General features: G+C 42.9%; 1 protein-coding gene across 2 annotated transcripts in view; it reads left to right on the top strand.

Annotated features, from left to right (window-relative positions):
* Nucleotides 1–11,806, top strand: part of LOC138268434 (protein S100-G-like) — a 59,680-nt gene extending 47,874 nt beyond the window's left edge. For both annotated transcript variants that reach the window (XM_069218059.1, XM_069218058.1), the window contains exon 3: nucleotides 11,522–11,806. In XM_069218059.1, the coding sequence (XP_069074160.1) occupies nucleotides 11,522–11,659 (138 nt within the window). In that variant the 3' untranslated portion in view covers nucleotides 11,660–11,806. The remainder of the gene's footprint in view (nucleotides 1–11,521) is intronic.
* The last annotated feature ends 1,029 nt before the right edge of the window (nucleotides 11,807–12,835 follow it).

Here is a 12,835-nt window from a genome sequence, read left to right as displayed (position 1 = left end):
AGACCGGAAATTCACAAACAAGTAGAGCCACAGAATGGTTTAAGCAAGAAAATGCCTACTTTCTAAAAGTGGCATTTCCAAACACACAATCTAAGAAGTAACTTTACTAAAAGATGTATTTTTAAATTGTGAGTTCAGAGACCCCAAACCCCACGCCTGTCTGCTCCCAAAGGGAATATGTGCTTTAATAATATTTAAAGGCAGCCCCCATGTTAACCTATGAGAGAGATAGGCCTTGAAACAGTGAAAACGGAATTTGGCAGTCTTTCACCGTCAGGGCATGTAAAACACATAAGGGCATGTAACACACCTTTAACATACACTGCCCATGGGGCTACCTAAGGGTGTCTTACATGTATAAAAGGGGAAGGTTTAGGCATGGCAAGTGGGTACACTTGCCAAGTGGAACTGGCAGTTTAAAACTGCACACACAGACACTGCAGTGGCAGGTCTCAAAAATGTTTACAGGCCTACTAATGTGGGTGGCCCAACCAGTGCTGCAGGCCTACTAGTAGCATTTGATTTACAGCACCTGGGCACCTCTATTGAACTTTACTAGGGACTTTCTAGTAAAGCAATATGCCAATCATGGATAAGCTAATGTACAAATACAATTTATACAGGGAACACTTACACTTTAGCACTGGTCAGCAGAGGTAAAGTGTCCAGAGCAAACAAAACAGCAAAAACAGAGTCCAGCACACAGAAACAACATGGGAAGTAGAGGCAAAAAGTTAGAGGGGACCATGCCAATGATGCGAAGTCTAACAAGCATGAAAGAAAAAGAAAGGCCTTTCCTTTCCTTTCCTTTCCTTACATGCCTCTGCTTGCCCTCACCTCCCGGTCAGAAGAGAAATGCTTTGCATTTCTCTTCCAGATCGTGCTGGAAGCTCAGCTTGAAGCGCAATGGGAGGTGACCTCTGATGAGGTCAGCGCACGACTGCGCGCTGACATCATCAGACGTCACTAGGGGGGACTGGGAGATTCCCCTTCATCCCTGATAAAGGTGTGTGGTGGGAGGCCCAAGGGGGGAGAGCTAGTGCTCCCCTCGTGGGCCGGGTGCAGGACGAGCTGGTCTCGTCCTCAGCACACAGGAACCGTTGCCGAGGGCGCGACCAGCTCGTACCAGGCACCCAGGAGGTTAATGCCCTTCTTCTGTCTTCAGTTTGAAACTTTTCTCTACGGGTGAAAGAAAGCATGTGAGTTTATTTCTATGCGTGTAAGCAGTACCAAAGGTTAGTGTCGGTTCAAAGAAGCCTCTCACTAATTCCATACTCTTTTCTCTAGATAGATTACTCAAATACTTAAATAGGAACAAAAGAAAATACTACGTCATGATTTGAATAGAAATACTGTATGTTTTCTTGGTTATAAAAGCTTGTTAATAAAAGACTGCAACTAATCCCATATGTTAGTGGCAAACTATGGAAAGTTATTCCCTCTTCCCCTGATGAAGGAATTTGAGTGAAAACATAGCATTCTCTCACATTCATTGTCTCAACATATTCGTAAAGCAAGCAATAGAAAACACCAGACGAAAGAGCTCCTTGTTATTTATCTACGTGTAAATATCACTCATCCTGTTTAAACTCTTCTAATTTTGTAAGTGTATGTTCAACTTCTAAAGAAGTGGTGTGATTAGTCTCAGCTTTATTGAGAAAGCCTATACTCACAATCAATAGCAAACATACTGTCCTGCATACAATTGCTAATCCAATACATATGCATTTACAACACCTATTGTTTTTACCTGCTTGTTATTATTCATGATCTGTAAAGAAACAGAAAGCAGAATGAGAAAATTGACTGTGCAGCTAGACAACACAAAAAAAATCGTCAATCTTCATTGCGTTTATTTTCCAGCTTTCAGTCTCTTTTCCAGAGCTTTTGTCAAAAGCAGCTGTCAAAATCGATTCAGCAGTTTATCAAATCAGTTTTCTTAAAAGTCTTATCAGGTTATTGAATGTCTCTTTCGGTTTTCAGTTTCACAAATTCCAATTCCAAGTTCAGTTCATAAACACCTTTAAGTGCCAAAGTATTGACCTGGAATCTCTCAATCAAAACAAAATGACAAACATTTGTGTTGCCAATCACTAGTTGTTGCTTATGCCCATTAAGGGCCTGAATATCTTCGATTTGCAACTCATTTTCTTTACAGTCTTCAATTTCCACTTAATTCTCCGTTACTCAAATCTTCCTTTCTTGTGGTGTCTACTTCTTCTTGGATTGTTGACAATGTGCCTGAGTCTTTTCCCTTCTTTTGAGATTTTGGCCACTTGTCTTATTTCTGCGATCCATTTGTCATTGCTGTTTTCATTGCTGGACTTGTAACTTCTTGCTCTGCAGGATTTTGACTTGATGTACCTGCAGTGGGCTCAGGAAGAGTCAGATCTGGTTGACTTTGATCCAACTCAACCCCTTCCCCCTGGGTCGGTGGGCTGCTCTGTCTGTGTCTAGAGATCGTCTGCTTCTGGGAGAGCCCTCCACTGATCAGATGTTCCTGCTGTCTTAGTTGAGACTTGTTCACTGTCGACTTCCTGTAACTCTTCCTTCTCGTCTCTTAAACGGGTATCTGGATTTTCTTCTGACGGTTCAGAGTCTGTTTCTGACTCTCCAGTTATCTTCTCTGCTTCTTGAATGTATCTGGATGTTGTTGGTAATCTCAACAACTCTTCTTCCTTGTCCCAAGGAAAGGGTACTTTTTGAGTGTGACTGGTGTGCATCCTATTTAGAACTCCTGCCCACTTCACAGCAGTAGTAGTGACTAGTACCACTTGGTAGGGCCCCTTCCACCGGGGCTCCAAACAAGTCTTCCTCATGTGTTTTTGGATCACAACCCAGTCTCCAGCTCTCAGTTTGTGACTCTGATCTTGAGATGGCTGCCCAGTGGTGGCCTCCACCTGATGAGAAAAAGAGCCAACCACATCGGCTAGAACCTTGCAGTAATCCAATACCATATATCTGTTATATTCACATGAGCATTTCTGGGAACCCCTGGCAGCCTCGCCGCTCATACAGCAACAGTCCAGTCTTTCTGTCAGATGTGCTTCTCATACTCTTCAGAATCAACAGCAGGGCATCAGGCCATTTCATGTTTGTGGATGCGCACCTTTTTGTAAGACGTGACTTCAGTGTACCATTCATTTGCTCTACGAGTCCTGAAGCTTCGGGCAATAGCTACAGTGCAACGTCTGCTCAATGTTTAAGGCTAAACATAGTAATTTAATTACTTTGTTATTGAAGTGACTTCCTATATCTGATTCTAAAGAGATTGGGAAACCAAAACGTGGCATCAGTTCTCTAAGAAATAATTTTGCTACGGTAAGGCTGTCATTCCTACGTTTGAGGTACGATTCAATCCAGTGACTAAAAATACAAACAGCCACCAACACATATCGTAACCCTCCACACACAGGCATTTCAATGAAATCCATTTGCATCCTGCTAAATGGACTTTCCGTTTTTCCAATTTGGCTTATGTTGATGACTGTTCTTTTTCCCACATTCATCTGTTGGCAGATGATACAACGGTGGCAAACTGCTTCAGCAACATGTCTAAATTTTGGGTTAAACCAAGACTGTTTAAGGGTTCGAATCATCCCATCTCTCCCAACATGTGCTTGTCCATGATAGTATCTAGCCATTTGTGTAAGTAGACAGTTAGGAAGAACTACCTGTCCTCCCCGGACACCCAAACTTCATCTTCTCTTTGTACACATTTCAGTTTCACCCATGTGTGTCTTTCCTCTCTGTCAGCGTGTTCTTGGATGTTCTTCTACTCCTCCCATGTATCAACTACAGCCATTGCATAACTTGTGCCAACTTCTTCTTCTGGCAACAAGTCCCACTTTTCCTTGAAGGATATACAATTCACTGTGCAAAACCTTGCAACTTGATCTGCATATCCATTTCCCATTGAAACAAAATCTTGCACTGCATTTCACCACAGCAATCTTTTCAGTCATTTGTAAAGCTTGTAACAAATCATGGATTCTGTCACCTTTTCTAACTGGTGAACCAGAAGAGGTCAAGAAACAGCTGACCAAAATCGTGCACTATTCCAAATCCATACTGTCTGTATAGATCAACGGTACTCAAAGTACGGCCCGCGGGCCGCCAGCGGCCCCACGGACCTAACTTGGCGGCCCGCGAGACGCACACCAAACGCAATAAACAATGGCCGCCGTATGTAAACATAGAGGAGGGCCGCGGGAGCATGCTCCCGCGGCCCTCCTCTATGTTTACATACGACGGCCATTGTTTATTGCGTTGCCCTGACGATCGTGGAAGCCAAAGCCCCATAAAAGTCAGCGCTTGCAGCTAACTTTTACGGGGCTTTGGTCGTCTGCTTGCTGTCACCGGCTCCACGTCTGCTGCCCGCCTGCCTGCCTGCTGTTCCAGATTTGTGGCATCTTTACAGTGCTTTGAGTCAGGTAAGGCTCTTTGGTTTTTTATTTATTTGTTTTTAATGTAGTGTGTGTTACTGGGGTAGGCGTGTGAGCAGATTGCGCTGTGTGTGTGTTACTGGGGTGGGGTGAGAGCAGATGGCGCTGTGTGCAGATGGCGCTGTGTGTGTTACTGGGGTAGGGGTGAGAGCAGATGGCGCTGTGTGCAGATGGCGCTGTGTGTGTTACTGGGGTAGGGGTGAGAGCAGATGGCGCTGTGTGTGTGCGCGCTGTGTGTGTTACTGGGGTAGGGGTGAGAGCAGATGGCGCTGTGTGTGTTACTGGGGTAGGGGTGAGAGCAGATGGCGCTGTGTGCAGATGGCGCTGTGTGTGTTACTGGGGTAGGGGTGAGAGCAGATGGCGCAGTGTGTGTTACTGGGGTAGGGGTGAGAGCAGATGGCGCTGTGTGCAGATGGTGCAGTGTGTGCTCCTGGGGTAGGGGTGAGAGCAGATGGCGCTGTGTGTGTTACTGGGGTAGGGGTGAGAGCAGATGGCGCTGTGTGCAGATGGCGCTGTGTGTGTTACTGGGGTAGGGGTGGGAGCAGATGGCGCTGTGTGCAGATGGCGCAGTGTGTGTTACTGGGGTAGGGGTGGGAGCAGATGGCGCTGTGTGCAGATGGCGCAGTGTGTGTTACTGGGGTAGGGGTGAGAGCAGATGGCGCTGTGTGCAGATGGCGCAGTGTGTGTTACTGGGGTAGGGATGAGAGCAGATGGCGCTGTGTGCAGATGGTGCAGTGTGTGTTACTGGGGTAGGGGTGAGAGCAGATGGCGCTTTGTGTGTTACTGGGGTAGGGGTGAGAGCAGATGGCGCTGTGTGCAGATGGCGCTGTGTGTGTTACTGGGGTAGGGGTGGGAGCAGATGGCGCTGTGTGCAGATGGCGCAGTGTGTGTTACTGGGGTAGGGGTGAGAGCAGATGGCGCTGTGTGTGTGCGCGCTGTGTGTGTTACTGGGGTAGGGGTGAAAGCAGATGGCGCTGTATGTGTGCGCGCTGTGTGTGTTACTGGGGTAGGGGTGAGAGCAGATGGCGCTGTATGTGTGCGCGCTGTGTGTGTTACTGGGGTAGGGGCATTGTTTTGAAAAAGGGGGTGGGGTGGTTGTTCCCCCTCTAAGCCCCGCCCCCTCTAAGCCCCGCCCCCCGCTGTCACTTCAGTGCGGCCCTCGGCCGCAAACTATACTGCAATTTTGGCCCCGAGAAAAAGTTTGTGAGTACCCATGGTATAGATGGTAACTTTAAACTTGGCATGCCCAAGTAAGAGCCATAAATGCAGCTACCGGTGCGGAAAATACTCCTCGAAGCCAGGAAGCTTTGAGTATTCCAGAAATTGTGCACACAGCATATCCTGCTTTTAATGTTCCAATGTAATCCCTCAAACAGGAACCATCAACAAAAATAATTTGGTCATTTCCTTCCAATTGGGTATCTTGAATGTCAGGTTGGGGTTTTGTGCAAAATTCAGTAACTTCCGGACAAATTTTAATTTATCAATTTCAATATTTTCTTTTGGTGCAAAGTTGCTGGGTTAAGCATTGCACACCTTTTCAGAGTAACATTTGGCAAACATACAATCAGAGTTTCGTATCTGGTCAGTCTAGCATACGTGAGATGCTGGGTTTTCGTTCGGGTAAGCAAAACTTCAATGGAGTGAGGAACCAAAACAGTTAAGGGATGTCCCATCACAATGCTCTCACGCTTAGTGAGGCTCAATCCAACTGCTGCCACAGTTCGCAAACAGCCAGGCAAAGCTGCTGCAAATGGGTCCAAAGTAGATAAAAAATATGATACGTGCGGTTTACACCACCATGTACCTGTTTCAAAATGGATAAGGAACATGCATCACGTTCATGACAAAAACAATATGAATGGTTTTGTGTAGTCAGGCGTTCCCAAAGCCGGAGCTTTGCACAGACTCTCTCTTAACTCAGTAAAGGCTTTCATGCAAACTTGGTCTAACTCTGGAGGGTCAGTAACCTCTATGTGAGTCAGCTTCTGTAGTAGTTTGGAAATGACTGAAAAATTGTGAATCCACTGACGGCAAGAGCTCACCATCCCCAGAAAGATTCTAACATCCCTTTGTGTAGCTGTAGGATTCATCTATAATATGGCAGTGAATCTTTCTCTGGATATTTTCCTTGCTCCCTTTTCAATCTGATGTCCCAAATATTTCACTTCTTTCTGACAGTACTGTGAATTTGCTGGGGACACTTTATGTTGGTTCTTTCCTAAATTATTTACTAATAATGCAATCGTATCTTGCCTTCATGCTTCTTTTGTTTTTGAGGCGATCAACAAATCTTCAATGTACTGAACCAAAGTTGGAAAGGCATTTTCAATGTTTCCAGGCTCTTCTTTAATATTTGATTAAAGATGGGCGGGGACTCTCAAAAAGCTTGTGGGATTCTGCACCAACAATATATTTGATTAAGAAATTTGAAACAATAAAGAAATTGGTTATCTCAAGAAGAAGTAGAGAAAAGAATGCTTGAGGTCCACTACAGTGAACCATTCAGCATCACATGGGATCTGAAATAATATTATAGCTGGATTTGGCACCACCGGACAACATTTAATCACAATATCATTTATTTTCCTCAAATCCTGAACTATCCAAAATTTTCCACAGGGTTTTCATAAACCCCGATAGGAGAATTACATCGGCTGCTCAGTAGTTCTTTTAGGACACCTTGTCTCACGAACCCTGCAATTGCAGGTGCAACCCCTTCAATAGTGTCTGGTGTCATATGGTATTGGGGAATCTGTGGAAAAACAGCATTTGGCTTGACTGTGACTTTAACTGGCTCAACTCCTTTGATTTGACCGATGACTGTTCCATGAAAAATCCCACACTTTCATCTTAACTGTTCACTGTAGGTCAGAGGGAAGGTCTCGTACTGATCAATTGGTACTCTTTACTTACTGAGTTACAGTCAGTTTACCCAGATTGATCGTCTTATCATCACTGTTTGTTTGAATGGCAATCCCATTATTTGAACAGGTAATTGAACATCTCATTTTACGTAGCAAATCTCCTCCTAGTAAGGAAACGGAACTTGAGTCACAAACTACAAATTTGTGTTAGCCTTTGAAGTTTCCAATTTTAACTGAAACTGGTTCTGTAATCAGGTTCTGATTTGCGACTCCCATGATTTGCACTGTTTTCTCTGAAAGGGGTAAAGTTGGGACCTCTGCAGTTCTCACAGTGGGACATTTGTAGCTCCTGTATAGACTAAGAATGAAACCTTGTGACCCATCACCTTTCCTTTCACATATATACCCTTTTAGTCTACTACTAATGAAGCTGCTAACATGCACTCATCAACTCATCATTCAATTCATTCTCGCTGTGTAATGGGAATTGGTGTATTTTTATTACTAGTGTCAAACTGTTGACCTGTTCCCCGCTGAGGAAGCATCATCTGCTGCTGTTCCACTGGAGCTTGAGTTATCTGAATTTGTTGCTTAGGTACCATCTGAACTTGTGACTGCATTTGCTGTGACTGTGGCATCTGAAAACATGGCATTTGCATTTGTTGCATGGGCTGAGGACCTTGCACTTGATTCATATTATTTTGGAAATTAAAGTTTTGCCCTTTCGTTCTTGGTCCTCTCATGTTCACAAAAGGATTGTTTTCATTCGTCTGTATGACAACACATTCCTGATCTATTTTCGGACACTCCCGCTTCCAATGTCCGAGGTCACCACAAGCGTGACAAGGTAACATCCTTTTTATTGCCTGCATATCATGCTGAATGACTAAAGTGCTCAGATCGATGCCACAATTCACATTTCCATTTTCACCACAACCTCTAACTCTCGCCTGATTCTGAAACAACGTTTCCCTGCAGCTGCTGCAGAAAAAACTCCCTGCATTACTTATTGTGCCACTTTAATCTGCATCACCATTGCCTTCTCTTTCAACTTTCTCTGCTTCAATTCAGTCTCATCACTACAATATTTAGCATATTGCAATACTTCATCAATCGATTTTGCTTGCCAGGAAATCAAATGACTCTTAATCATCTAGCTGATTTCAGGTCTCAATCCTTCAACAAATCTGAACACAAAATGTATCATGTCTTTCAGCTCAATCATTTCAGTACCACTGTCATTTTTGAATGCCTGCAACAATCTCCCATAGTATGCATGTATGGACTCCTTTCCCTCCTGAGCTGTCCTGTCTATTCTCTGTCAATCAATATTTTGGGAGGAAATTCTTGTTTTCAAGAATTCAGTCACTTTGTAATAGTACTTCATTACATCAGGAGATAGTGCACCTGTGGATGGGTCTTGTGGGGACTCTCTCACTGGCTAATCTCTACTTACTTTGCAATGCACCCACAAATCAGCTGGAACTACTATTTCCAATTGGGTATTCAAATCCTTCCACAGGCATTTTGCAAGTTTCACAAACCTGTCTGTTTGTTGGTACCATTTCACTGGTTTCTCTCTCAGTCTCAAGTAGTCATTTGTAAATGACAGAATGTCACTCAGGCTCCAAGGGACATGTACAAAATTCCCGCCCGGAATTTCTCTTATTGGTAATATTTTTACTGGATCATCAATCTGCAGCAAACTGTCAATTTGGTTTGCAGACTACTTTTTCCTTTTGTCTCTTTTCTTTACCCATCTGCCTTCCCATTTATCTAATGCTCCCCATGTCTGAATGCTCTGGATTAATTCTCTAATGTGAATTTCCATTCCCGGTATTCTCATGTTCTCAATGTTCTTTGGGTCAAATTCTGACCTGTAAATCCTTTTTAAATGCTTTATTTTCTCAATTTCTATGTAATATTTATCTGCTACATCTGCTAATCTCTGGTGCACCAATCCTGCTTTGTTGATAAATATTTTGCACGAAAAGCGTAATTCATTTTCTCTATATGAGTCAATCCTGTTTAATTCAATTGTTCCCTCAATTCATTTCTCTGTTTCTAGTTTAAGCCTGGTCAAATTCAGCGGCCTTCCCCCACTGGAATCTTCTGGTGTGTTACTCAACTTTTCCAACCATTTGGTTAATTGCTGGGCTGTCAAACCTTGCAATGAGATATTGTTATTACTTATACTGGGCAACTGTTGTAACGTTAAACATGGAGTCTCTGGAGTCACCAAGAATGGGTTAGAACCTATGTCTGGTCTCCCCAAGATATTCGGTGGAGTCCTGGAATAATTTAAGTCAGTTAATGGACCTGTCATGTAAAATGCTTTAACCATCGGGGATAAGACTCCTGCATTTACATTGAATCTCTCGATTTCTGCACTTGAATTGAAAGTTTTCTGTTCATTGCTTTAATTATTTCCCTGAGCAAACAATGGTATTCTGTGACGAATGGTAACAGGTACTGATGAAGCATCTGGACTCGGTTGGACGTTCTGATCTCTAGGGTACATTACTCCTGTACTCTGATTTGTCAATGCAGATGTATTTGTCTGTGACATTGTTATAGGGTTATATCTCGGGATTGTCTGAGCTTGCACTAGGATATTAAATTAGGTGTAGATTCGATTTGAATCAATGTTGGCTTTTGGTAAACCTGTCTCATTTGGGACGCTTGTCCTGTCAGCACTATTAAACCTGCGGTTGAACTTATAATAGGGACGTCTGGATAAATCCTTGGTATGTCAACCTGCTGCATAGGAGTCTGAATTGTGGAAGTGGTAGGGACAATATGGCTAACCTGTACTTGGCTTTGTGTTGCTTCAGTAGGTACTGGAGCAGTAGGATCAGCACTAGTACTTGGACCTGTCTCACGTGCTGCATATGGTGGGGGACGACTTTTCAATAATTGCAAGATAAACTCATCATCATCTGAGTCTTAATCATAGGGCAAGGATTTTCTAGACATCTTTGCCTCCTGCTCTTTTTCCTCAGAAGGATATGAACCCTTCTTTTTGGCATTCTGTTTGACATGGCTCTTGTTCTCTTCTGTAATTGCAGGAAACATCTTAATTCCCTGTAAAGTCTCAGTTCTCCAAAATTTCTGCTCTCTATCCCATCTTGCCACTGCTAAAGTTTTCTCGACTTTTCTCATTCTCCTCTCAAATTTCTGTTGCTGTCTGGCCACGAACTCCCAAATAGCTAATGCTTCCAGGTGTGCTGCAACATTACAAATCTTTGGTCAGCTCTGTGTGAACAATGAATAAGTGTGAATTCACTGCTTTTACAAAACATTTACAAAGAGTTATTTATGCCATGAAACTTAACATGAGGCCTTGTCTACTAGGCCCATTATTTCAACGTTACTCAATGCCTAGTAATTGTAAGCAAAACATTTCATTACTACGTTTATATGATACATTAATACATTGTATTCAAGGATATGAATATTAGTTCTAAACAGTTAATAATATTTTTATTAATGTCGCACATGGTTATTGTTACCACCTAGGTGGGCACATTTTCATAACTCCTGATTTCACTACTCTAGCATAATTCATGTTAATTCTTAGCCATTAATTATTGCAAATGTATTAGTATTAAATGCAGCTTTCAAAGAATTGAGGCATGACTTGGCATGCGGATGGAAAGTTGGAAAAGGAAGCAATGGAGGACTTCTTAACTAGGATGGTGCTGGAATAGGAAAGCTTGTACAAGAAGCTATGAATAATTTATTAAAAGGGAAGCTAAGCAGTATCAAGCATAGAGAATAGTTTGATAATTTTGTAATTATTCATTCAGTTTCCTTACAGGCACAATATGTATGGTCTGGGGAAATAGCAGAAATTCAGGCACTTTCACAGTCTGTTATCGGATATTCATCTGAAGCTAAGCGTACATATCCTGGATTTCTTCTATGTTCACAAAACATGAATAACCTATCTGCAAAGACAATGAATAAACTGTTAAAACGCCATCAAATCAGATGTATCTCTGAATCAACACTCAAGAACCAAAGGCAGGAATGAGAAAGAAGTACCCAATGTGTCTCTGGTCTCTTGTGCTATGATAAGGTTCAAATATAGACGGGGCAGAAAAAAGTACTGAGTTGGAAATGTTGTGGGGCAAGAGGGACACGAGGTCTGATAGTGGCACTCACCTCTGCCATAAACCAAGCTTCTGTTTTTTCTTTTACTGACAGAAACAAGAGGATGGCGACAATATGATCCGGACAGTGATGGCAATGATGGACTTCGATGGAGACAAGAGTGTTAATTTCAAGGAGTTTGTCCTTTTTCTGGCTTTCCTGAGCGTAGAGATGCAAGGAGCTTCTAAATGAAGGGACACATGCTACGGATGTCAGAATCTTTTTCAAGAATGGCTCTTCTGATGATTTAACAGCAACAAAATACTATAAATGTCTTACATTTCTGTATATGTTTTTTCAAATAAACATATTTCGATCATGTGATTAAAAACCAATAAAGTGCATTCATTTTTATGGGAATGGGAAGAATAATGTAGCACAGGACAGAAAATTCGGATATAACACCTTACACATGTCAACATCGCTGAAATGTCTAAGTAAACCTATAATAATACCAGAATTACAATAAAAGCAACGAACATGGATGATGGTGAACAGGAAAAGCATACAACATACCCTAGACCTTATCATACTGTGGGAGAGTTATTGATATACGAGTTTGTCTATGTAATCAAAGGGAAACCTGAGCATGACTTCAAGCACAAGCCTTGGTGTTTTTGAGATTTTCTCCACTCCTGAATACCCAAAGTACATCTTGGCTCTTCAAACAGTTTCACAGTGCTTCACAGAGTGTACTATGTCCTATCACACAGTTCTAGTTTAGTGGAATGGCCTTAATAGTGCTGCCTGGTGCGGAAGCAGTAAAAGAAGCTGGAGAAACGCAAGTGCAGCAGAATCAATCACCATCTAGGCTAGTACCAGGAGTTCAGAGAAGGAGTGGCGTGGGTGGCCAGGCTGTAAAGGAGAAAAGGCACTAGTGAGTTGGAGATTTCCAGTGACATCAGGGAAGTGGGCAGTGGTGGAGAAGCACGCAGTAGACGACAGGACCAGTTGACATGACTAGTATGTGCAGACTATCATTGATGAGTGAGCAGTTGAGCCTCAGAACTATTTAGAACTATTTTGGCTGTTGATTGAGGCCCTTGCTGAGCAGTGGCTAAGCAATCTTCGACTGAGCACTACATCTACGAGAGCTGTGTAGCAGCTGGGAATCAGAGAAAGTGAATGAGGAGCAGTGACTAGCCATCTCCTCGAAGAAGGCCACCATTCAACAGTAAGGGCCTGATTTAGAGTTTGCCAGAGAGGTTACTCCGTTACAACGGTGATGGATATCCTGTCTGCTGAAATCTAAATCCCATTATGTCCTATGGGATTTAGATTGCGGCCAATGGGGTATCCGTCACCATTGTGATGGAGTAACCCCTAAGCCAAACTCTAAATCAGGCCCTTAGGGGGTTATTACAACTT

Source organism: Pleurodeles waltl, chromosome 12 (genome assembly GCF_031143425.1).
Source record: "Pleurodeles waltl isolate 20211129_DDA chromosome 12, aPleWal1.hap1.20221129, whole genome shotgun sequence".
Taxonomy (NCBI): domain Eukaryota; kingdom Metazoa; phylum Chordata; class Amphibia; order Caudata; family Salamandridae; genus Pleurodeles; species Pleurodeles waltl.
This window is presented reverse-complemented; position numbering and strand designations above follow the sequence as displayed.